This window comes from Scleropages formosus, chromosome 7, assembly GCF_900964775.1.
Source record: "Scleropages formosus chromosome 7, fSclFor1.1, whole genome shotgun sequence".
NCBI lineage: Eukaryota > Metazoa > Chordata > Actinopteri > Osteoglossiformes > Osteoglossidae > Scleropages > Scleropages formosus.
This window is the reverse complement of record NC_041812.1, coordinates 27,914,507-27,937,856: the sequence shown is the minus strand read 5'-3', so window position 1 is coordinate 27,937,856 and position 23,350 is coordinate 27,914,507. Positions and strand designations below refer to the sequence as shown.

Below are 23,350 nucleotides of genomic sequence, written 5' to 3'. Positions count from 1 at the left end.
GGAAGGAAAACATTAGGGGTAAGCAGGTACACTAACACTTGGGTTCAAATCCCTAATTGTGCTCTTCTACCTACCCCCTTGTCAAGGCACTGAGCCTGGCCTGTTTCAGTAAAATAAAACTGGTAAATCAATGTAAGTAATGCTATCTCTTTCTTTAGAGAAAGTACCAGTGGGAGAAAGGGCAAGTACAACCCTATTGTATTACCTTCAAATTAGAATTTCCAGTCAGGACAGGTGAGAACACATTTAATTCCTGTTGGCCTGGTTTTCTGCACAGAGTACAACTTGGTATAACTAGAAATTACCTGGACAAGAGGCATGGAATGTAAAGGAGTAATTTGCAATGCAAATTTTAAAGTTTAGTGACCCAGAAGAGTGTGTGTGTGAGAGAGAGACAGTATTCCAGTGTAATTCTAAGGGTGTGTTGCATTGCTTCTGAATGCCTGCTGTATAGACAGGGATGTACAAAATTGAGTCACTATCATATGAAGTGTACAAACAGTACCTGTAGTGGCTAGTGCTGTTGCCTTGTGCTTGATCAACCCAAATCACTAAATTAACTTTCACTACAGTTAAAAGCAAGTATGAGTTTAATCTAAAAAGCAGTGTGGCTCAATTTGGAGAGAAACTTACTTGAAAAGTCTCAAGTTTCACCCTTTCTGTAAAACAGCTGGGGGGGAGGTATCAATCTGAGCATTAACATCCCACTCTAGGTGCAAGTATACCAGAGTTATCTGGGGCCAAGGTCAATTTCTAGTCCACAGTATAAGCATTTGGTAATTAGACTATATGTGTCTACAGTGGATCTATAGCAGCAAATACAGTATTTCCATGAAAAAGACATTCAAACAATTTACCACTAAGCTGCCCAAATTAATGTTCCTAATGTAATATTTCCTATATAATGTGCACCCTGCCCCTCACAGGTGGATGATAGCTCTGATGTATATGCAACGTATAATATGAGTCAATGAAAAGTTTCTTCACTTCCTCATAGCAGCGATTACTGCTTTCACCATGGCTCAAAGAGACTATCACTTGTCTCAGTCCAGGAGAACAAGGAGATGGGCCTGGGGCCCAACAGCTGCAGCCTGGAGAAGGAATTTCACTTTCTCTGAGTGGTGACTTGCTGGCTTCTTGTTTGGGGCCCTCTGCTGGAATGTAGTCATCCATACAGTGGACATACAGGGCTATATCCTGTTGACATAGTTGCTGGGAAACAGGCCCTTGTTTCCTTGTAGTTCCCCCATCCACCAGCCAGAGGCATCTGGAAAAAAAACAAATGCATTCAGGTTAGCAAAATGCAATAGGCTGAGGACACAAAGGAGGGGTGCAGGCAGTCTGCATCTCTCAGCTTATATAGTTGAATACATATTTGTTCCTGGAGTTCTGAAATCCTGTACATTCTGTCTTTCTAAGGAATTAAACCCCAAGTACCTGGCCCAAATGATCATTTGCTTTATATGAATGTAGTTTATTCTTTGGTTCTTAAGGGCCCAAATGGTCTGGGTGCCAGGTGTGTCTGACCTTCTTTGATGATTTTGATGATGTCGTTTGCACTGAAGCTCAGTTCGTCAGTGTCTTGGGCATCGTAGGCATACATGGCCTTGCAGTGGCGCAGCTGAGGTTTGGAAGTGAGGCCGAGCTTCGATGCAGGTTTGGCCCGCCCACCGCCAGGGGTTGGTCTGCTGATGGTCTGCCTTTGAATTCTAGAGAGCAAAAGAACACATTTACTGGGCAGGTATTTGAACACAAAGTACAACTGATTTGTTCGGTTGTAATTTAACTTGTCATTTTGACTTTTTTTTTCTTTTTTTTTTTTTTTCTCCCTTCAAAGATCCTAAGCAACGGAAATGTCAAAGGATTTTAGCAAGTCAACCACAAGGTGGCTATAAAGCAGCCAGGTTCAGTAACTCATAAAATATTTTAAGCCAAATGTTCTCGTTGCAACCTTAGAAGCGTGTGCGAAGGGATGACATTTGTCACTAATAAAAATGGGGCTGTGTAGAAATGACAGCTAGCACCTGGAAAAGAAGCGAGAAGAGCATGAGGGTATGGTATCAGCATATACCAAACAGATCTGGTCCCAAAGACCTTTTTTTTCTCCCCCTTCTCCTCGCCCCCTGCACCCCAACCACACTTCTGTGCTCATCCACATCTGCCCTGCTTGGTGACACCACACATAAGAGGTCCAAAATCCCAGTTCTTACTCCAATACAGTAGAATGATCTCCAGCTGTCATTCAGAACTGCTGAATCCCTCTCAGCATAAGGGTCTCAAACCCATGCCTCTCAGACTAAATTCTCTTCGCACGTCCTATCCATCCCACAAATTTACATCGCATCTGCTGTGAACAATTTGTAGTTTCCTCCAATTCCATATGTAGTTCTCAGTGTGATGTATCCTGGTTTAAACAGCAACACCAGTCGTACTACACTTTGATAATCACATGTCTGTAGATCTGAGTGCTGGTGAAATGCTAGGTTTCCTCCGAGTTGTACGCTTTGGAGAAAAGCATCTGCTAAACAATTAAGCATGAATATAAATGTCTGTAGATGTGTGCGTATTTAGGTGTGTATATCTGAACATGCACTGCATTTGGGCCACCTACCCTGCAGCACCCTGGTCTGGTATCCTAAGGCAGTCTAGGTTTGGTAGCACTGCTCTGCCTTTGTCTCGCAGATGGTTGACACTGACGGTGGGCAGCAGAGTGGGTGGTGTCAGGCTGTTTGGCTGTACCCTCTGGATGGTGCTCTGCTGCCTGCTGGTGTTCACCTGGCTAATGGTGTTCAGCCTGCCATTCTGGTGAGCAACTGCAAAGAGTTAAAAAAAAATACAAGGGTACACATGTACAAGGTCACACTTGACATGTTTTTTGGACATTCAGTTGTAGCATAGAAACCAAGTTGGGTGTGAAAGAGCTTTAATAACTTCAGTGGTTCTGTGGGTCATACGTTGAGGAGGAGGAGGGGCCGCCTGGGTCGGGTATCGCTGGTAGGTTTTGAAAACTCTGGAGTTGCTCTGTGTGTTCTTAGTGGGATCTGAAAAAGAAAATATCAGACATTTGTCTTCAACTGCTGTCCCAGAGAAGTTCAATAGCCGTAGTGCCATTTTTACTCACGCGAGTTCTTGGGCAGTCCGGGGCCAATGCTGACCTGCAGTACCCTGCTGGAAACTCGCAGGGTGGCCAAATCACTTTGACCCCAGACAAAGTGTACCTGCCGGGAGCCTCCTGTGCTCCAAGGCCCCCAGCTTTCCTTCTTGAGTTTCAGCTCCAATCTAGGCAGGAGATCCACAGCAGGGAGGTGGGTCCAAACTCACGAACAACCAGCATATAGAGAGGAGCAGTGCTTCTATATAGACCTGACAGGAGAAGCCGACTTACATGGTGCTGAACTTGAGTGGCAGCTTCCTCTGGGTGTGCTCCATGAAGTGGCGGGCCAGCCGAGTGATGAACTCTGTCTTGAAGGTACACTCAAGCAGGCTGTCGTACTGCTGCTCGTGGAGGATCAGGAAGTCGTCCTGCATGGTGCTGCAGGGGGATTGTCAGAGAGGACAGACAGACAGGTCTTCTGTGCAACATGCAGCATTCCTCATCCAATCCCACCACGATGTGAGAACGTGAATCGTTTGCAGATAAGAAACGGGGTTTGGACCCCCTAGCTTTCAATACCTGACAATACTAAATGTGATGCAGCATACACCTCAAGACAAGGTCAGCATGTGGAATTTGTGTTTAAAGGCTCCATGGATCCACTGCCTACACCAGTCCCTGTGACATTGACCGAACTACCCCCTCATCACAGTCACTGAGATGTCCCCTGTCACACAAACCACTCAATGCCACACCAGTGTTCACTTTCATAGCAGCTGTGTACCAAAAAGAAAAAAAAAAAACCATTGGAGTGCTGCCACCTCCTGCTCATTTGTGTTTCCTTACCTGAGAGAGACTGCCAAAATCTTCTCTATCTCAATTCTCCTCTTCAGCACTGTTATCACTTGACCTTGATCAGGGCCCTGCTTCACCTTCTCCCGACCAATCAGGTACACACGTTTTGGTGTCAAAATCAAGTCCCTCTTTATCGCCTGTATATACAAGTGAAGGAACAAGCATGTGAGATGAGGTGGTCAGATTCCCTCAAGACCTTCTATTTTGCATCTGGAAAAATTTATTTATTTTTTTCTTTTCATTAAGTGTTTGCTCCGTACTCCTTGGTACACCAAATCTGGGATGGAACTTCAAAAGGGAATTGTAGTAAAAAATAAAGTGCTCCTCTGTCATCAACAGATTTGCCTGCATTTCCTGTTTTAGACCTGAACCTTCTACAGGAAACACGGTCCATTGCTATCTACTCAAATAACAAAGCGGATTAGTCAGATCTTAGTTTGACATTTAGAGGATCTGAACTCCCACAAAAAGTGATGGCTTTGGCGTGCATACCTTAAACCGGCGGTCATATTTGGTGACTTTATCAGCAAAGTCAATATTCTCCCCCTTGCCCAGTAGTTGGCACAGCTCTGGTAAGTTCTCCGTGCCCAAGTAGTCTCCCATGAAGCTCCTGTTGATGCTATGCCTTCGTCTCTCTTTACGGTTCAGGAACAGGATGCAGGCTGCAATGACGCACGCACGCACAACTCCAAATGGAACACTCAAGAAAATGGGCTCACTAACAGAAAAGGACGTGGACACATTGATAGGTCCTTTTGATAGGCAGGACGAGAGAAAAATGTGAGTAGAAAGATAGAAGGCAGAGTGAGGAAACGCTAAGTCACTGAAGACACTTGGCATTGTAGTGGTGCGGTGAGATATCAGGATATATGTGTCACTGCACTAATGGTACACATATTGTATTTTTGTCACTGTGTGTGGGTGAGTGGTTGGAAGTTGCAATGGATGTGAGCAAGATATTCAACAAACCTTCCTCTATCAGCTCGTCATATTGGTTGTGGCCCTTGTATTTGCGCCAGGCTTTCTGGATAACCCTTGCGTAGGAGTTGAACTTCCTGTCCCTCATCTCCTCCAGCAGAAAGAGCTGTAAATACAGTGGTTCAGTTGATTGAAACACTACGCCTACCCCACTTGATCACTCTGGCGTGAGATGGGATTGCATCTGCAGTTGTTCAGGAGTGGTAGATCAGCCTGCGTTTACTGGAGCTTCACTGGGTCTCAGAACCCCCACGAAAATGTTCACTTTACCGAGTACCTTGACTGGGTCATAGACCACCTCTCTGGAGCAGGAAAGGGTTTGAGAGATGAGTGCAGGGCTGTGTGTCTCTGTGGGATCTCTGTTTGCCATACTGCATCTCACCGATTCAGGGGCCTTGATGAACACCTTGGTGTGCCCCAGCTGGAACTGATCTTGGTCCATGTTGGTGCTGCGCAGGAGGTGAAGAACGCCTTGCTTCTCATCACCCCGCCATGTTGGCCATGACTCCTTTGTCAAGATTGCATACCTGAGAAGAATGGAATGGGGAGACACCCAGAGAGGAAGTCCTCTTCCACTCCTTGTTGGCTTCCAAGGGCAAAGTGAGAACCAAGGAACACACACTGCTTTCTTCACCCTCGGGGCCAATCCATATTGTTATATTAACCTTTGTGTTCTAAGTATCTAAGTAGAGGAAGCAAATAAGTTTGTGTGTATGTTTGTGGAGGGTGAGGTGCTCTTGTGTCACAGCCTTCCCTAGTCACAAGCTGTTGTCTTCAACAGCTGTAGTATCAACAACAAAGCACTTCCTGTCCTCCCCCAATCTCCAGTGACCACGGACACGTGAATAGCAACAGCAGGCTGGTTGCCGATATTTGCTGACACCCCCCAACACAAGTCCTCAGATTTGAATATTGTTGTTCTCTCCATACCTTAATATGCTGCAATGTCTGCGCACATCTTACAAGAAAAAAAGGATCCCAGGTAGAGTTGTGACAGGGCCCAAATTATTCCAGTTGTGTGTTGTTTCTTAATTGTATTTGTCACAGTACTGACCTGAAAAGGGTCCTTTGAATCCTGTCAGACTTCAGAGTGAGTAAGATAGGGAAGAGGAGAAAAGGAGGAGAAATACAGTAAAAGGGGTGGAAGGAAGTCTTCCACAGACCTCTGTAGGAACTTCCCAAAGACTCTCCTGTAGGAGAAGCCAGCACAGCGGATGTGGATGTTCTCCTTTAGGCCTAGGTATTCCACCTGGTGCTTCACCCTAGGATGACAGATGCATGAGGTGAAATTATCATACTGGTTAGGAACTTGAGAATGCAACCTTCTGCAGTCCAAGTCTCTAGAGGGAAACATCCAAACTTCCATTGCACCTGGAAAAAGCACCCATGATAAGCAGATAAACAACCACTATGTATAACCGCTTGTCCCGAGCGGGGTCGCAGGGAGCCAGAGCCTATCCTGGAAACACAGGACGCAAGGCTGAAGGTGGAGGAGGATTACACCTGGGATGGGACGCCAGTCCATCGCAAGGCTCCCAAGAAGGGCTTGAACCGCAGACCCCCCCACACAGTGGGCACTGGTCAAACCCACCGCGCCCTCGCATAAGTAAAGATTTTTTTAGTAGAAAAAATTTTCAGTTGTACAAATGGGTGAAGCATAGTGAATGGGGGTGTGAAAATAAATCTCACCGGCCATCCTCCCAGTCCCTGGGCTTCTTGGTCTCATTGGGCTTGATGCAGCGAATGTAGTGTGGAGTGCACTTCATCAGGGTGCTCACCAGGTCATTGGCTTGTTTCTAAGAGCAGAAAAGTGTTTTGACACTGCTAAATCCATTTACTACCTGCTCAAGTCAAAGTTTCTGCATTCCCATCTTGTCAAATATAAATGCAGTCAAAGAGAACAATGTTTTTGAAGTAAATGTCTCCATAACAGTAAAGTGGGGAAGACCAGGTTCCAGACGAGTACTGCTGCTTCCATTCAGTGAAGCCAGAACACAAACATTGTCATCGGCCTGGTAGCCTCCACATACACACACACACACACCTTGATTTTACTGCCTGCAGTAGTAGGCCTTCCCTTCTTCTCTGCATTCAGATTTGCTGGAAATAAGGCTTTGATGAATGGGCTGTAGAAGAGGGCCAAGCAACGTAAGATGATTAACAGACAACTTTCTGTACAGTTGGAGCACACAAAGAAAAACATCCCAGTTAGAGTATGAGGGTGACTTCTTTGTGCCCCCTAATGCTACTGCCTCCTTATCTTAGTGGTCATCGTGGCATTGCATTAATATGAGCTGAATGTTGCTTTCCTGCCTTATGGACGCACAAAAATCACAAAGACCTAGCACCATGGTTCTCATTGCCAAGCCTTGGAATCTGAGCTATAGTTATCGTTACTCCAGTTCCATATGTTATGTTGCCAGACTATGAGTTTGCATACTTGAGAACCTGCCAAAGAGAAACAATGGAGCGTTTATTCAGAAGAAATTACCTGTCATGCCTCTTTAGGTAAACTGCCCCTGTTGAAACAACTGGATCTGTTGGCAGCGTCCGACACATCGGATCCCTTTATCATCGTTAGGCAAACTGGGCATTTTATGTGTTATCCTGACAATGTTGGTTTGTATCACAGCTCCTACCATATGTCCTGACAAGGATCTTTGTCTAGTTCGGTCCTCGATCCCAGTACTGATGCCCTCCCTGGTTTGAGCTCTACAGAAAGTGACTAAGTGTAAGTGCCATTCTGTCTGGTTCTGCAGCGCTGCCATTTCAACTGGGGAGCTTGTTTGCATATATGGCTGCCAGGCCTCAGTAAAGAATAAGGAAAGAGTATTCAAAGTAGGTCTGGGGCCTTCCCCGTGCTGCATTAAATTGTGTGCCCTACACTGGGGATGCATGTTTGACGCTGCAGTATGCCACACTTCTATAGTGGTGCATATGACCAAAGACCACAGTTTGGCCTGCATTCTGCTGAACGACGGACTTAGAAGGATTTCTGTCATCTCCAGTGCTCAGAACAACACGTACAGATGGCTGGGTGTCTATTTTATAGTTTTTTATAGAGCCTGATGGATGCTCAGCTGTTCACCAGTTTGCTCAATGAAACCAAGTCTTATATCTTGTAAATCAGTGCATTTCTTGTTATTTCAAGAGAGGGACATTGTTGTTCTTAAGCACAACACAAACCAACAGCTGCTGCACACCATTATCGCTAGTGCAGAGGGGGCTGAACCCTTACATTTCACTGCTCTGCATCAATTCAATGATGTCTGTGAAGAGGACGTCCCGGTTTTTTTCGCAGAATCCCTCTGCAGTGTAGGCCACCTGAGGTATGAGATAGTGGAGGTAGAGCAAATGACAAATGGGTTATGAATATGATAAAGTGTACTAGTTAACACAATGAAGCCAAATAAGCAGTTACAGGACCCTGTTCGGGGCTATGATGCCTCATCAAGTCTAGAAGCTGAGGAGAAGAGCAGGGTGGCCCAACCCTGGATACCTTTCCAGCATAGTGATGTATAACGAAACCCTGTTTCCAGCTGTCAAAGTGCTCATGGGTGCCGATCTGCATGCATAGCTTCTGCTGCAGGGTGCAGTCCGCTCCTTTTCCGACTGCATGCATGGTGGCGCACACATCATCCAGGATGCTCATGATACCTGGGGGGTTCTGGAGAAAGGTTTAAAAAAGGAAAGGAACTGATTAAAACAAGGCAAAGTGGCCGTCACACAAATACTGGTTGTTGCGAACTGCATTGTGAACAACTGAGTAAACTGAATAGCAGGTTTCCATGTTCACTGAGAATGCATTAGTCTTTTTTTTTTTTAAAAAAAAAATTTCTTGGCTCTAATGTAATTTCAGGGGCAATGGTTTGATTTGTGCTATTGTGTACACAGGTGCTCACTACTGAAGTTCAGGTTCAAGGTTTGTCATAAGTACAAGCACTGTGTACAAAGAACTATGAAATTTTTTGCTTGAGTGCTTCTCCACAGACTGCAGACAACACCATAGATAGTACTAAACACACAAAAAAATAAATAATGCCAGTAACAATAAATAGCCAGAATACTTAAATGTGACAATGCGAGTGATGTGCTTGGAGGGATCAGTGCAAATTCTAGTTGCAAAAGGTGGCACGTTGATGAGTGTTGAACACTCTTACAGCAATGGGGTGAAAGCTGTTCCTGTACCTGGCAGTGCGGGTTTGAATAGACCTAAGCTGCTTTCCAGAGGGCAGAAAAGAGAAAAGCACCCCTGCAAGGTGGCTGTGATCCTCCATGATTTGCTTTGTAAATTATCAACGAGGACAGGATTCAAACCCACGCATGCAGAGCACAATGGATTAGCAGGCCATCACCTTAACCACTTGGCCACCTCATCTTATATTGTGTATTTATATAGTTTTATATTTATAGTTTACAATGTTATAGAATTTCAGTTGGCAGTATAATGGTAAAAACTATATTTTAATGGAGAAATGTCTTCCCACAATTTTACAATGTTCAATTATTAATGGATCCGATTCAAGGAGAGTTTCTGCAGTCCGTGATCCTCTCCTGGAATTCACCACACGTTGGCAGATTATTGCAGTCTGCAGATACCCACTGTGTGCCATACACTGAAAATACATTTATCTGCCGGACTATGAGTTTGCAAGTGAGTGTCGTGGACAGCTGATAGTGTAGTGGCTAGTGTTATACCTTTGGACCCAAAGGTCGCAGTTTCAATCCTCACTTCTGGCTGTAGTACTCTTGAACAAGGTACTTAAACTAAACTGCTCCAGTAACATTACCAAGCTGTATAAATGGGTAAATAATTGTGACCTTAACATTTGGAGAAAAGCATCAGCTAAATGAATAAATGTAAATCTGTTCAGAGCGAAGATGATGTCCAGATGCCATGCACTCCAATATAATGCTGCACACATCAGCTCATTAGGTTCTTCCTATGCACAGCTCCCTCTGAGACAACAAGGTTAGCCCAGGTACTCAGGACAAGTAATTCAGCCTGTTTCTTTGTTAACAGGTGAGCTTGGTGAAGGATCTGCTTGAGCAAGAAGTGTGTTACCTCATCTGGGATGGCTTCCACCCATATGGGTGCCTGGGGGCAGTACAGATGTGCAAGGGAATGGGTCCGTCGGTGCAGTCCAAAACGTAAAATAGGCGGACTTACCAGCTTACTCTCAATAAGGTCACATACTGTCTTGTTGTTGAAGTACTCAATGGGGGTCCAGTTAATTCTCTCCTGTATATACTCGTCCTCAGGAAAAGAGAAGGTGGTACATTGAAATAGATGTTTTAAAAGCAGGCCAGCTTTGAAAATAGTGGTTAAGAACACAGCCTGGCACCTTAAGGGTTACTGGTTTAAGAACCAAGGCTCTGTTACAGCACTCTTTGTCAATCTGCTTGAATTACTAAACTGAAATATAAACGGCTAAAATTCAGAGTTTATTTCTGTAACAATGAAAAAACTATTTTACCTGCTCAGCTTTCAGGGTGAGCTCAATGAAGATTTGCTGAAGCTTTTCATTCACAAAGTTTATGCAGAACTGCTCAAAGCCATTTTTCTGAAGCAAAAGATGGATTAACCAAAAATTATTCCTCGTAGAAACAATGCAGTATTTCTCAGCAACACAAACTGATGTTTACAAAACCCTTTTTTGGCTATCTCAGAAAATGTGAAAATTCCAGCAATGAGTGTTCTGAAATACAACATTTGTTTTGAGAAAAGGATCCCAAGGTAATCTTATGTTTGTAGGCCCAATGTAAGCACAATGCTGCTGGATACAGATGGCACACAGTACTGTTGAACCAACAACTGCCATGTCATGGATTCGTTAAGGAGTGTGAATAATTAAAACAACAACACTTTTGTAATCTGGGTTTGGCTTCTAGGACTTGAATGATTCTACAATTTACTTTGGATTCATACCTGCACTGAATTGTATTAATAGACAGTAAGAAGGCATCCTGTGTAGTACAGGACAGATTTGAATGTTCTTCCATAATTCTGAATATTTGCTTCCCTGGATTTACATTTATTTATTTAGCCCATGCTTTTTTCCACAGCAACTTCCAATGAACACTATGTAGTGTTATCAGCCCATACACCTTATTCACCAAGGTAACTTACACTGCTAGATACATTACTTACAATGGGTCACTCAGCCATACATCAGTGAACACACTCTCTCTGTCACTCACACACTATGGGTGAATTTGGACTGTGGGAGGAAACCCACACAGGCACAGGAGAACATGCAAACTCCACACAGACTGAGCAGGGATTGAACCCATGTCCTCTCACCCCACCCAGGTGCTGTGAGACAGCAGCGCTACTCGCTGTGCCACTGTGGATAAAGTTTCTTTTGACTAATTGGCAGAAAACAGGAACATTTGCACTAACTGTTTGTTCTGAACAGTTAATTAAACCTGTTTTTGTAATCACACCCAAGAACAGTCTGTTTATCAATTAATTGTGCATATTTTATTCTTTTTTTTTTTTTTTTGCTTCTCTTGTAGTCCAAGCATGAGAGCCACACATTTGTTTTATGTTTGTGTTTAAATGCTCACCTCAAAAATTTCAAATCCATAAATATCCAAAACCCCAATGTTCATCTCCTGATTGTCCTTTACCATGGCTTTATTGATGGACTGGAAGGTGAAGATAACATTTTTAATTTAAATACAGGTCATCATATACGTGTCCCGGTTAACAAACAAGACGTGACAGGATGAGGAATTCAGTGCTACTTGTAGCAGGAAAATGAATAATCTTACACTGAAGACAAATGACAATATCCCAGAAACAAATATGAATTAGGAAGCATGTGGCTCACTCACTGGAAACAGAAGCAAGGCCAGTTACATGGAATGATTTAGTATGGACAGAGGGCACCAAGGCCTGCTCACCTCCACCAGGAAGTCAAAGATACGAGAGTACAGAGCCTTAGACAGGGCGTCGCGTGTGTAAGAGGCCTGCTCCACGTTCAGAGTCACATCGATGGACTCGGACTTGCCTCCCCACTTGCTGTCCATCTTACGGCTGGTCAGCTTGTCCCTCAGCCGGTTCTGGTCAATGCCCAGTAGGAAAGCAGGGAAAGCCAGACCTGGAGGGTGGGGATGGGGAGACAGAGAACGCTTATGGCTTATGGCACACCAACTCCACTTTAACAGCTGGCCTCCTTGCAGTAGGACATTGCCAGCAGCAGCAGGTTTTGGTATAAGGTGGATGTGGCTGTGAGACCAGGACAACATGAAATGTGTCAATCAGGCAGCAGTTACAGTCTGTAAGGAACAGAGAGGCTTTGTGCACTGCCATTGAGAGGCGCTCCAGTTCATCACCGTGCCTGGTGGAAGGGCAGGCGGCCAGTACACAAATCCGCATGTTAGATTGTGGTGTACTATGCCTGTCTTTCAGTGCTGTTTTTTATTTTCTCTGGTCATCTAGCATGGCCAGACATTTGGCAAGAGCCCTCAACTAGCACATTAAAAGCTGGAAAAGGAAGAAACACAAAGAAAATCAAGAAAAATGGCCCCATTTCTTCACTTCCTGGGCAAATCTAGACATTCCTGAACACAACTTTGGGGTCACTGTAAGAAGCTTCAAATACAGGTATTCCACGTACATTGTTCGTTCTCCACTGATGCGTAGTTTCCCACCTCCTTGAAGCTGACATTGCCAAGGTGCAACACCCCAGCAACGACCTGCAGGACCTGGGCCTGATCCTCCGCTGTGATGCCAATCACGTCCATAGCATGCTGTTGGTAAGTGAGGGTTGTAAGGGTCATTAGGCAGATTTATCTCAAGGAAAACGTAAAACTGCTCTTCAAAAACTGAAACTAAAGATGGACTCCATCAGAATCAAAAACTGTTGGTTTCCACTGGATGCAAATTTCTCAGTTGCCAGTAACTGTAATCATACAGAGCAAGTATATTTTGCTGGTGTCAGCTGACAGGTAATTCTCCAACTTGCTGTATATCGGCTCTGCAAAATTGCAGCTGCCCATCCTTGCTTTCAAATGAATGCAGTGAGTTGGGAGAGACTGAGAAGATGAAGGAAGAGGGTGGTACTGAGAGCTGCTATTTGACTTGTTGTTCACTGTGTAAAATCTCTCCAGTAATTTATCTCCTTTTGCTTGGGAGGAAAGGATTCTCGGACGTTTCATCTACTTTCCGGACCGAATTTATACGGAGCCTACCTCTACGAAGGCAGCTGGCAGTGAATGGGTTAAGAACATGGACTAAAAGCTTGCAGGTTGCCAGCTTGAGTCACTTCCCTCATTGATGGAGTAAGGTATTGGCTAAGAGATGAACTGAAAGTGTAGAACTTGCATCATTTAGAAAATAAAAGCCCTCACCCTGTTCCCAGAAGGCTTACCATTGTTTCCTGGAAGTCGCTTTTGTCATTGATGTCGTCCACTTTGTAGGACCAAGACTGATTGAGGTAATAGTAGTAATCGACGCTTGTGATTCCAAGGCTGCTTTTTTGGTCTTGACTGGCTCCTTCTATTAACTGCAAATATGCAAGAAGCCTGATGATTACATATTCACCATCTTCCACTGCTTCCAGCTTCAATTGTGATAGTCCAGTTACATGTTTATCTTTCAGCTTTCTGCAACAGCACTTCTGCATGTGTACCTCACTGGATGCCTCTGCATTTATTTTAATCTCACTGACAAAGACTTCTCCAAAGCAGCTTACAATGTTAAGTTACGATTTACCCATGTATACAGCTGGGTAATTTTCAACTGGAGCAATTGGAGTAAGTACCAGGGTCCTTCAAAAGTGAAACAGCAGCTCTAATCACTATTATACTCTTCTACCTATTAGTTTTCCCTTGTGGTGGAAATACCAAGCAAACACATTCTTTCACACAGTATGACACAATCTCCCCACCTGATAAAATATATGGAAGCTCCTTTCCCCAGGATTTCGTGTGACAACCCGTGATTTTTCCAGCAGGAAGTTGGAGATCTTCCCACCATCTGGCTCCCCACCAGAGCCGAACTGGATCTCAAAGTATTTCCCCTGTGGGCCAGTAGTGCAGGTTTGAAACAAAAAGAGTAAACTGTTGTCAGCTAAACTGCCTCTTAACCCTCCCTTCCCCAAAAGAGGCAAAACTGAACATCTTACAAATCTGCTGGAGTTGTTGTTCCTCAGGGTTTTGGCATTTCCAAAGGCCTCCAGGAGAGGGTTAGACTGAAGGATAATGTCTTTGATGTGCTGCGTGAAGAGAAGAGACAGGCACACATGGGGAGATGTCAGTTGGGAATGGTGCTGTATCTCCATCCATCCATGCTAAGGCTTTCTGGACATTTCCACTGGCACACAAAAGGTCTGGGATAATCACCTGATAATGAACATGTTTGTATGACTTTGACTATTTCATACTGGTATCTTCTAGTCCTTATGTACTGTATTTAGTGAGCACCTTCTTCTCCTTGTCTTGAATTTATTGAAAGTCAAATCAGTTCTTCCATAGTCACATAACTCTTCTTGTGACAATGGGTGTAAAAATAGTCTGAAGTAGAAAGCAAGTTTTTCAAGTCTCCAGGAGTCCACAGGAATGTTTTCAACAGAAACTACATTTACATGTTCCTAAATTAAGAAACAATATGGCTCCTTTGCATAAGACTGAGGAGACTGGCATTGTGGTACAGTCATGTGTCAACTTATGCAGCAGGCAAGGCAGGAGCACCAGGCTGATAACATCACAGTGTGTGTGTGTGCGCGCGCGCTTGAGGGAATGAGGTGGGGCACTGTCTGATATAGCAGAAGGTGGTATTATAAGACAACCTGAGGCAGATTCTGGTAAAAAGTCAGGGGAACGTTGGCTGTGTGAACCTAACATGGTGCGAAATGAGGCGCGTCGCATGGCTCTTCCCTAGCGCTCTCACTGCTGAAGGGGAACTACACCCAGTGTAATTTGCATGGGCTAAGACCAACATGACCACAGAATTGCAAGTGAGTCCGTGTTCAGCACGCCCTTCACCTGCTGTAGGGATGAAGTGTTCGGTTAACAGAAAATCACACAACAAGGCTGACATCTCAGGTCGAGACGCATACATGCCGAATGCCTGTCAACGCTTTTAAACACTTGTTTACCCATGTGCCACGGAGAGTTAACCTGGTTTGGTTCATATGATAGAAAGAAACTAACTGGACTCAAGAATCACACGTCTGCATCCAAGTGTCTCTTTCTCCTAATGTAATGCACACATTGTATTTTCTATGAGATGTACGTTGCTTTGGAGAAAAGCATCTGCTAAATGAATGAATGTAACTGTATGAGGAATCCTTGGTGGGGGGGGGGGGTCATACCTGTACCCTAGCTCCCCCGCCGGACACTTTAGAGATGTAACTCATGATGTACTTGGCTGCCACCGTCTTCCCAGCACCGCTCTCACCGCTGGAGAAGGTGGAGGGAGGTCACATAGAGGGTTAGCCACGCAAACATACAATAAGCAAAGAGGACAAGATAGACAGACCTCTCCAGCAGCGACGCCTTCGCTCACGGGAGATTCTCAAAATCTCCCATTGTTTTGTGTGTGTCTTTGACAAGCGCCCCATTTGCTCTGTTCTCCTCAATCTTCAAGTTGCCTCTGGGCTCTATTCATGGTCACTTTGGACAAGCAAAAGAGGCTGAATTTACAGTGGATTTTGGAGTGCACTCTTACACTTTAGCTTTTTATGATACGCAGGGAAATGCCAATGGCAGATTTCAGCAGTACTGAGTAGAGCGGTGTGTTAGACTGGTGTGGATTTACTAAAAGAACACATCAGTAGGTCAGAGCCTTTGCTGAGCAGAATTGAGAACAATGGCAAGTGGTTTAAGACAAATATTGTTTTGATTGAATGTATAAGACGAATAGGCTGATAAATAGAGTAAAAATGATACAAACACAAATTGGTAGAAGCTGCTTGTCCAAAGTGGGGTCACAGTGAGCTGGAGCCTAGCCCAGCAACACAGAGTGTAGGGCTGGAGGGGGAGGGGATACACCCAGGACAGGACGCCAGTCCATTGCAAGGCACCCCAAACAGGACTCGAACCCTAGACCCACCAGAGAGCAGAACCCAGCCAAACCCACTGCGCCACCACACCCCCCTTTGTACAAACGATAGATGCAGACATTTCAAGGCAGGATTTATTGATACATCTGTTCTACCCCCATCGTCTGTCAGCTGGAGCTTCGCGATTTCGTCTGTTTGCCATTCTTTCAAATCGAATGGTGAGCCAGATGTCCAACACTTTGAAGACCACTGTTGAGCGAGACCATTTGATTTCAGCTCTACCTGCTGTCAATGACACGTGCCAAAGTAGCACGACACGACAGTCTTTTTAAAGTTTCATCAGTTGCTCCTGTCTTCTGTTGTCCCTACTTTCTTTTATTTGGAAAGATCATAAATATTAAGAAACTTGTGTTTTGGCATTAGATGAATTGACATTTTTCTTTTTGCTTTTGTTAGCATGATTTTCCACTGAGAAACACTGTCCCTTTGAAGCAGCACAGCAGGAAACAGTGTGATTTACGCATTTTTTTCCTTGGAATCGATACCAAAGACCTTAGTGCGTTGCACCATCAGTGAGGTTGGCACACTATTACCCAGAAACATACGAAGGAGGTGATTCGTATCTCTGATACTGCAGAAACACGGGGCAGTGTTTTTTTTTTTTTTTTTTTAATTTTTTAAATGGATTCTTACTGTTGATAACCACTTTTTTCTTACTGACTCTGTGCACTGATATTTGATGGGTGCCTTTTACATAGTGCTTCTCTCAGCCATCTCTCCAGCTGGAAGTGATGTTTCTTGGAGGGCTTTGTGGCTCTCTCTCTCTCTCTCTCTCTCTCTCACTCTCTCACTCTCTCACTCACACACACACACACACACACACACACACACACACACAGGCTGAAACCACTCAACCCAAGCAGGGTCGCGGTGCACCGGAGCCTAATCCGACAACACAGGGCACAAGGCTGGAGGGGGAGGGGACACACCCAGGACGGGACACCAGTCCATCACAAGGCACCCCAAGCAGGACTCAAACCCCAGAACCACCAGAAAGCAGGACCCGGCCAGGCCCTCTGCGCCACCCTTCCCCCCCCTCACAAAACAGCCAGTGAAATTCAAGTTAAAGTGGATACCTTGAACCTCTCTCACCTGATGATGACACACTGGCTCTCACAGTCAATCATCATGTTCCTGTACATGTTGTCGGCCAGTGCGTAGATATGTGGGGGGTTCTCATACTGAGCCTGCAGGGGGAAAGTGCAGGGTGGGGTGTGTCAGTGTGGTCTCTAGTTCAAAACAGACAGAGTAAGACGTACTTTCAGTCTAAACCAAATATTTAAAGTATTTATATCAATTAGTAGCTGAGGACTGGTGGGGGCAGGTTGAGTAGCAAGAGTTAACGGAGGTGAGCTCCCTCCCTCCACATGCCTTGGGTTCTCTGCACCAGTTCTGACTTAGCACAGGGCCACATGGAAATAGAGTCCAGTGAGTAATGTGTTCTGGTTCCACACCCTTTTAAGCTGATGGTTCTTTTGAGCACTGGGAATTTTTCAGCCGGTATAATTTAAAGAGTCTCGCAGCAGAGCTAAGTCCCATGAAAACACTTGTTTAGCACATTCCCATGCAGCCTCTGTTGTTAAGGCCCTTCTGATGGAAAATTCTGGTGTCTCCAGCTCCTGCGCCAATATACCTTGGCACATTGAATTTAACTGTGACACACCTTGCACCCTGAGATCATAGAAACGGGAAACATAATCGCTCTCATACACCAAAACTAGACAAGAAGCTGCCTGCGGGAGTTAGATTTTTCCTTAGTTTGAAGAAATAGAGAATTTTCTTTTGGTACACTACACTCGATGGATTACGTGAGGTTCGGTGAGGTGGGAAGAGGGACAGGGGGACAGAGATACAGAGAGATTGCTGCTTCTGAGAAATTTGCTACATACCGCACCCTGGTACATCTCCACCTCACTTTCCCCGAAGTATGGCATCTGCTTGAAGGGGTTGACAGAGATGAGCACAGGCCCAATGTACGTCTGAAGAGATGCACGAGCGACAGAGTTGAGGCAAATTCCATTTCCTAAACTTGACTCTCTCATTCCCATCTCCAAGGCATCTCACAAGATCTCCAGCTCCTCAATATTTATACTCTCATAGTGCAGCAACATACATAGCGGGTACACATTCCACCCCAGTTCCACCAGGTGTGGTTGTGGAGATGAACTGCTGATGTCTCTGAAGTAATGTGATTTCTCCTAAGATTCTCAAGGTTCACATGACTAACAGGACATGTTATGGCATCATTATGCTTGCAGGTACAGAATACCACCCTCTACCTTTCACAGTAATCACCCCAGGGAGAAATTAAGAAGATGTGGTTTTCATGGCAGTCTTTGCCTACTTGGTAAGGATACAAAAATATAGTCATCCATGAATCTCTTCTTGAGGTTCTCCGCAATGGAACTCTCGTTGATCTTGGACAGAAGGACCATGTCGTCCACGCCGCTCTGCATGACATTGTAGCTTTGCCAGTGAAGCATTGCCTTGCTCTCCTGTAAATGCACACTGTACACTTTTGCACAGACCTCTAAAGAGTGCCATCTGAGACATTTGTTTCAAACAAATCTTTACATTGCAGTTGTATAGTGCTCAGTTAACTGGCCATTGCTACTGGCAATCCTCACCTGAACTACATGAGCTGCTCGTTGAAAATCCTGATTTCTGTCAAGACACTTTCTAATAGGCACACAGTACTGGAAATGTAAGGAAAAGTAATTTCTTGTACTAAAAAGTCATAGTTCTTTCAGCAGATTGGAGATTAAGTTCTTGTCTGGTCTTTGCCTTCAGTGTTCATGGAAAAGGTCAGCATTGTTAGCCCTCCTTTCTGACCTTTGCGTGGAACCTCTCAGTAAAGGTCTGTTTTCTTCTCTATCATCACTGAGTAGATGCTGTTTGTTCTGTCCCCTCTTAGAAAGAGACACAAACCTTTCTACCTCACCTTTACTCTTTTGGTTTCTTTTTATCCTTTCAAATATGCTTTCCCACATGGTTCAGATCATTCCTCATTAGTCAGGATTCAGTCATTTGAAACAGTCTCAGCAATGCAACAAGGAGTCAGTAATGCTGGTTGGCTCAATAAAATCAGCCAATGCCCAATATTATCCCTCACAGCACTTAATTTCTTTTATATCTTACCTTCTGGGCAGTGTAACATCGGTATGATATATATATGTATGTGTATATTCTACCAAGGCAGTGGCGCAGTGGGTTGGACCACAGTCCTGCTCTCCGGTGGGTCTGGGGTTCGAGTCCCGCTTGGCGTCCCGTCCTGGGTGTGTCCCCTCCCCCTCCGGCCTTGTGCCCTGTGTTACCGGATAGGCTCCGTGACCCCGTGTGGGATGAGCAGTTCTGAAAATGTGTGTGTGTGTGTGTGTGTGTTCTACTGATTACCAGAAAAAAAAAAAGGGATCTAGAAATAAATTCTGTCCTGCATTTTGAACATTTCTGGGTTTTCCGTATGTTCTTAGTAGAAGAAATTGTTCAAGGATTTTTAAAAATGTGTTTTATATTAACATTGACATTTATTCATTTGTTCTTTTATATTAATATTGTATTTTATAGTTTATAAATTATATTTTATACTTTGTACCACTGAAAATCAACTGTGGCTGTTGCCCACAAGAGTGTCAGTGTTATATTAAACCAAGAAATCCATACAACCTTCACTTTGGTCTGAAGTGTTTCATCAGTAATAATTGGTTTCTTATTGCTCCTTCCTTCTTGTCATAGATGGAGTAGTGGTTAAGAAGGTTTTTTTTTTAAGTGGAAGCTGGAGGTCCAGATCTCAGTATGATCACTGTCAACAACCTTCAACTTTACTCCACAAATTCTCATACCTACAGCATATGGTTGTTTTTATCATTATATTTCTGTATCCTAATTTCTGCAATCATGATCTGAGATCACTGTGCTTCAAGAAGCTCCCTTTTTTGCTTTTGCAATTATATGTGAAAATAGAAAACAGAAATAGGTTTGATACTACATTTTAGAAATAAACTAGAATAATTTAAATATTAACTGTTATTTCAATCATGTAAACAGCTTTTATGATATGAATGCCCCAACACCACCTTAAATAAAGCCTCAGTCGTGCAATCATGTAAAAATAACCTAGTGTCAGATATCACATGTAACATCCGTGACAGAAATTATAAAAGTGTCTCATAAACAGGGTGTAAATAAAGAAAAGGATATATTGGTCAATGTGGTAAGTTAGAGATCATTAAGCTAACTGAATGTGATGAGAATCAGACTCTACTGTTTGTACAGTTTTTCAAAGTACACCCACTTACATGAACCTTCCACTTCAGGACTCAAAAAAAGATTTTCACGTGTGGTTTATGAATCGGATTCCAAAGGTGACACTGAAAAGTGTCCTACAATGATTCTCTCTCCATACTATTCCTGGTACCAGTTTAATACTTTGGATAATTACTGTAATGACAGAATTAAATTTTTGTTAGTCATATACTGTACTTTAAAAATTGCATGCAATAAACTGCGTTCATTTTTTTTAGTCCTTGACAGTATGGATAATAACCACGTAGGCTTTGGAAAGACATACAGTCTATATAGCCTATATATATCTAGAAATATATATAGATATAGTCTATATAGCCAGTTATACAGCACACTGTTCGGTTCATACACACACACACACATACGATAAAGTATGTTCATTTGCATTTCCACAGCCATCTACAGAGCACTAAACAAATGTACTTTGTGTTGTTTAGACCAACTTTAATTCCATACTCTTAAACGGACCGCTGCATTCAGTCGCTCTGCACCCAGTACAGTTCTACATCGCAAGGTCATGGGCACCAGTGGTGCACATCTATTTAACAGCCCTCTTTATCATAACCCAAAAAATTATAAAATTCAAATTACTCACCATTCTTTACTCTGTGACTGGCTTAATATCTCTTCTGGGGACAGTCAAACCATTTTACAGTCGAGCTCTAAAAGATTCAGTGTTGTGCATCTGCTATCCGGTTACTGAGGGGCCCCTGTTGTCGACCATGCACTGAGCACAGACCCCTGGGGCCATCCACAGGTCCAGCACCTGCAATGAGCCCTCTCTCACACACACACAGAGAAGAGAAGGACCTGCCCACGCATGGATATACAAACCACTCTTCTGCGAGCAGGAGGTGGTGTTTTATTGGCTCTTAATAAATTTGAGTCTTCACCAGAGAATAAAAAAATTTATCCAAGCCCTCTGGGCAGAATATGTGCCATTCCAATCAGAGTGATTATTATTATTATTATTATTATTATTACTATTGTTGCAGTTGCTACTGCTGCTACATATAGCTTTTATAGCAAATACTGCTGCCTCTGACTTAGAGCTGAGTGCAAAGCCCTTCACAGCAGAAAACACCATTTGAACAGTGTAAAAGGGGCCCAACACATGGTTACTGGGTTGTGAAGTTGCTGCTTGAAGAAAATATTTACAGTGTCACAATGCTTTTACATATTTCATGAACAGAGATATTGAAATGAACATCCTTTCTTTTTTGCACTTTGCTTTCATTGCTTTAATTTACTTCTCCCATTTCATCTGAAAAATGCATTTTTTATATCAATGTGAATGTGAATCAGTATGAATGCCTTTTAGACTAACTCCTCCCATCATCCCCCTGGCCCCTCCTGTAAATCTGGAACATTCTGCTCATAACCACAGTTCCAAAACACCTACAATGCAGTACCTGCTTCTTTTGAAGAACCAGTTCACTCACACACACACACACATTTTCGGAACCACTTGTCCCATACAGGGTCACAGGGAACCGGAGCCTACCCGGTAACACAGGGCATAGGGCCGGATGGGGAGGGGACACACCCAGGACGGGACACCAGTCCGCCTCAGGGTACCCGAAGTGGGATTCAAACCCCAGACCCACTAGAGAGCAGGACCCGGTCCAACCCACTGCGCCACCGCACCGCCCCCAGAACCAGCTCATTTCTAATCATTTCCAATTTCTCACTCTTTGAAGCCTTCACATGTTAATTACATGATACTGGGAATTCCTGAAAACCATGTAATTATTTCATAAATGTTTTCATAATCTTTTTTCTGTCTAATTGTGATCACAGGCTTGAACAGGAGGTAATCACAGTTTGCTATTTGCCTTTTTGAATCATTGGAAATCTATACCTATTAGGTGGAATACTGGCAATGTTCTCCTCTAGAAACTTCACAACAGGTACTATACACACTGTGGAAGCCCTTGAACCTTTTGAATTACATCACATCACTAGCATTTCTCTTTGTTTTTACATTTATTCATTTAGCAGACACTTTTCTCCAAAGCAACTTCCAGTGAACTCTATGTAGTGTTATCAGCCCACACACCTTATTCACCAAGGTGACTTACACTGCTAGAGACACTTCTTACACTGGGTCACTCATCCATACATCAGTGAAACATTCTCTCTGTATCACTCACATACTAAGTGGGAACCTGAACAGCATGTCGTCGGACTGTGAGAGGAAACCCACACAAACATGGAGAGAACATGCAAACTCCACACAGACTGAGTAGGGATCAAACCCACACCCCCCAGGCACTGTGAGACAGCAGCCCTACTCACTGTGCCACTTTTCTCCAAAGAAACTTACACTGTTAAGCTACTTACAATTATTGAACCATTTATACAGCTGGGTAATTTTGCTGGAGCAATTTAGGGAAAGTACCTTGCTCAAGAGTACTACAGCTGGTAGTGGGATTTAAACCAGAAATCTTTGGGTCCAAAGGCAACAGCTCTAACCACTACTCTACTACCTGTGTGCTGTGGCTATTGCCCACAAGTGCGTCAGTGTTATATTACACCAAGAAATGCACACAGACTTGGCTTTTGACCTGAAGTGTTTCATCATTAATTATATGTGTTTTTATGGGATATTACACTGAAAGCTGACACAAAGTGCCCAGGAAAAAGACCATACCAGGTCAGCGTAGTTTGGTTCTGTTCATTTCACACTGTGTTGGATGAATACAAGAGCAGATGCATTTCAGAGCATTTCTGTGGTTCACTTCCCAGACCTTTCACCTGCCTGCCAAAGGGTCACCGGGTGCCGAGACCAGGACCACAAGGCTGGCGGCCACCCCCCCAACCCCCCCGCCACGCCAGCGAGAAGGTGAGGACTTGCCCAGGCAGCACAAGGCCTCCATACGCATCCTGAAATTCTGAGTGTGGGAGATGGAGATCCAGACAGCAAAAGGATAAAAAAACATGGATTAATGAAAGGGAGGAAAGAAAGTGCTCTGGTTTCCTCCCACAGCCCAAAATATATTAAACAGGAGAACCCACGTTTTAGGGGGTGCAGTGGGTTGGACCAGGT

At 44.0% G+C, this 23,350-nt stretch overlaps 1 protein-coding gene across 2 annotated transcripts; it reads right to left on the bottom strand.

Annotated features, from left to right (window-relative positions):
* Positions 1-237: 237 nt before the first annotated feature.
* On the bottom strand, positions 238-21,082 carry LOC108931144 (unconventional myosin-Ie-like). Of its 2 annotated transcripts, XM_018746751.2 has the most exons (28): positions 20,897-21,082; positions 18,357-18,494; positions 17,889-17,978; positions 17,092-17,186; positions 15,250-15,337; positions 14,062-14,151; positions 13,825-13,956; positions 13,306-13,440; positions 12,553-12,685; positions 11,837-12,033; positions 11,498-11,578; positions 10,405-10,491; positions 10,098-10,184; positions 8,427-8,594; positions 8,166-8,251; positions 6,972-7,053; positions 6,617-6,723; positions 6,091-6,189; positions 5,310-5,454; positions 4,919-5,033; positions 4,442-4,611; positions 3,941-4,086; positions 3,386-3,532; positions 3,122-3,279; positions 2,955-3,041; positions 2,612-2,813; positions 1,528-1,709; positions 238-1,267 (listed from the first exon to the last, which is right to left on the bottom strand). In XM_018746751.2, the coding sequence occupies exons 1-28, from the start codon at positions 20,897-20,899 to the stop codon at positions 1,191-1,193; spliced, it is 3,327 nt and encodes a 1,108-aa protein (XP_018602267.2). In that variant the 5' UTR covers positions 20,900-21,082; the 3' UTR covers positions 238-1,190. The 2 variants fall into 2 exon arrangements, with proteins under 2 accessions (XP_018602267.2, XP_018602268.2); XM_018746752.2 differs by lacking the exons at positions 17,092-17,186; positions 17,889-17,978; positions 18,357-18,494.
* Between the last annotated feature and the right edge of the window lie 2,268 nt (positions 21,083-23,350).

What these genes read in the sequence shown, in the direction of transcription:
- LOC108931144 (XM_018746751.2), bottom strand. An exon ending in TGACGAGCTGATAGAGGAAG is followed by an intron (nt 4,612 to 4,918) that starts GTTTGTTGAATA and finishes GCGTCATTGCAG; the next exon opens with CCTGCATCCTGTTCCTGAAC. An exon ending in AATATGACCGCCGGTTTAAG is followed by an intron (nt 4,087 to 4,441) that starts GTATGCACGCCA and finishes TTGTATATACAG; the next exon opens with GCGATAAAGAGGGACTTGAT.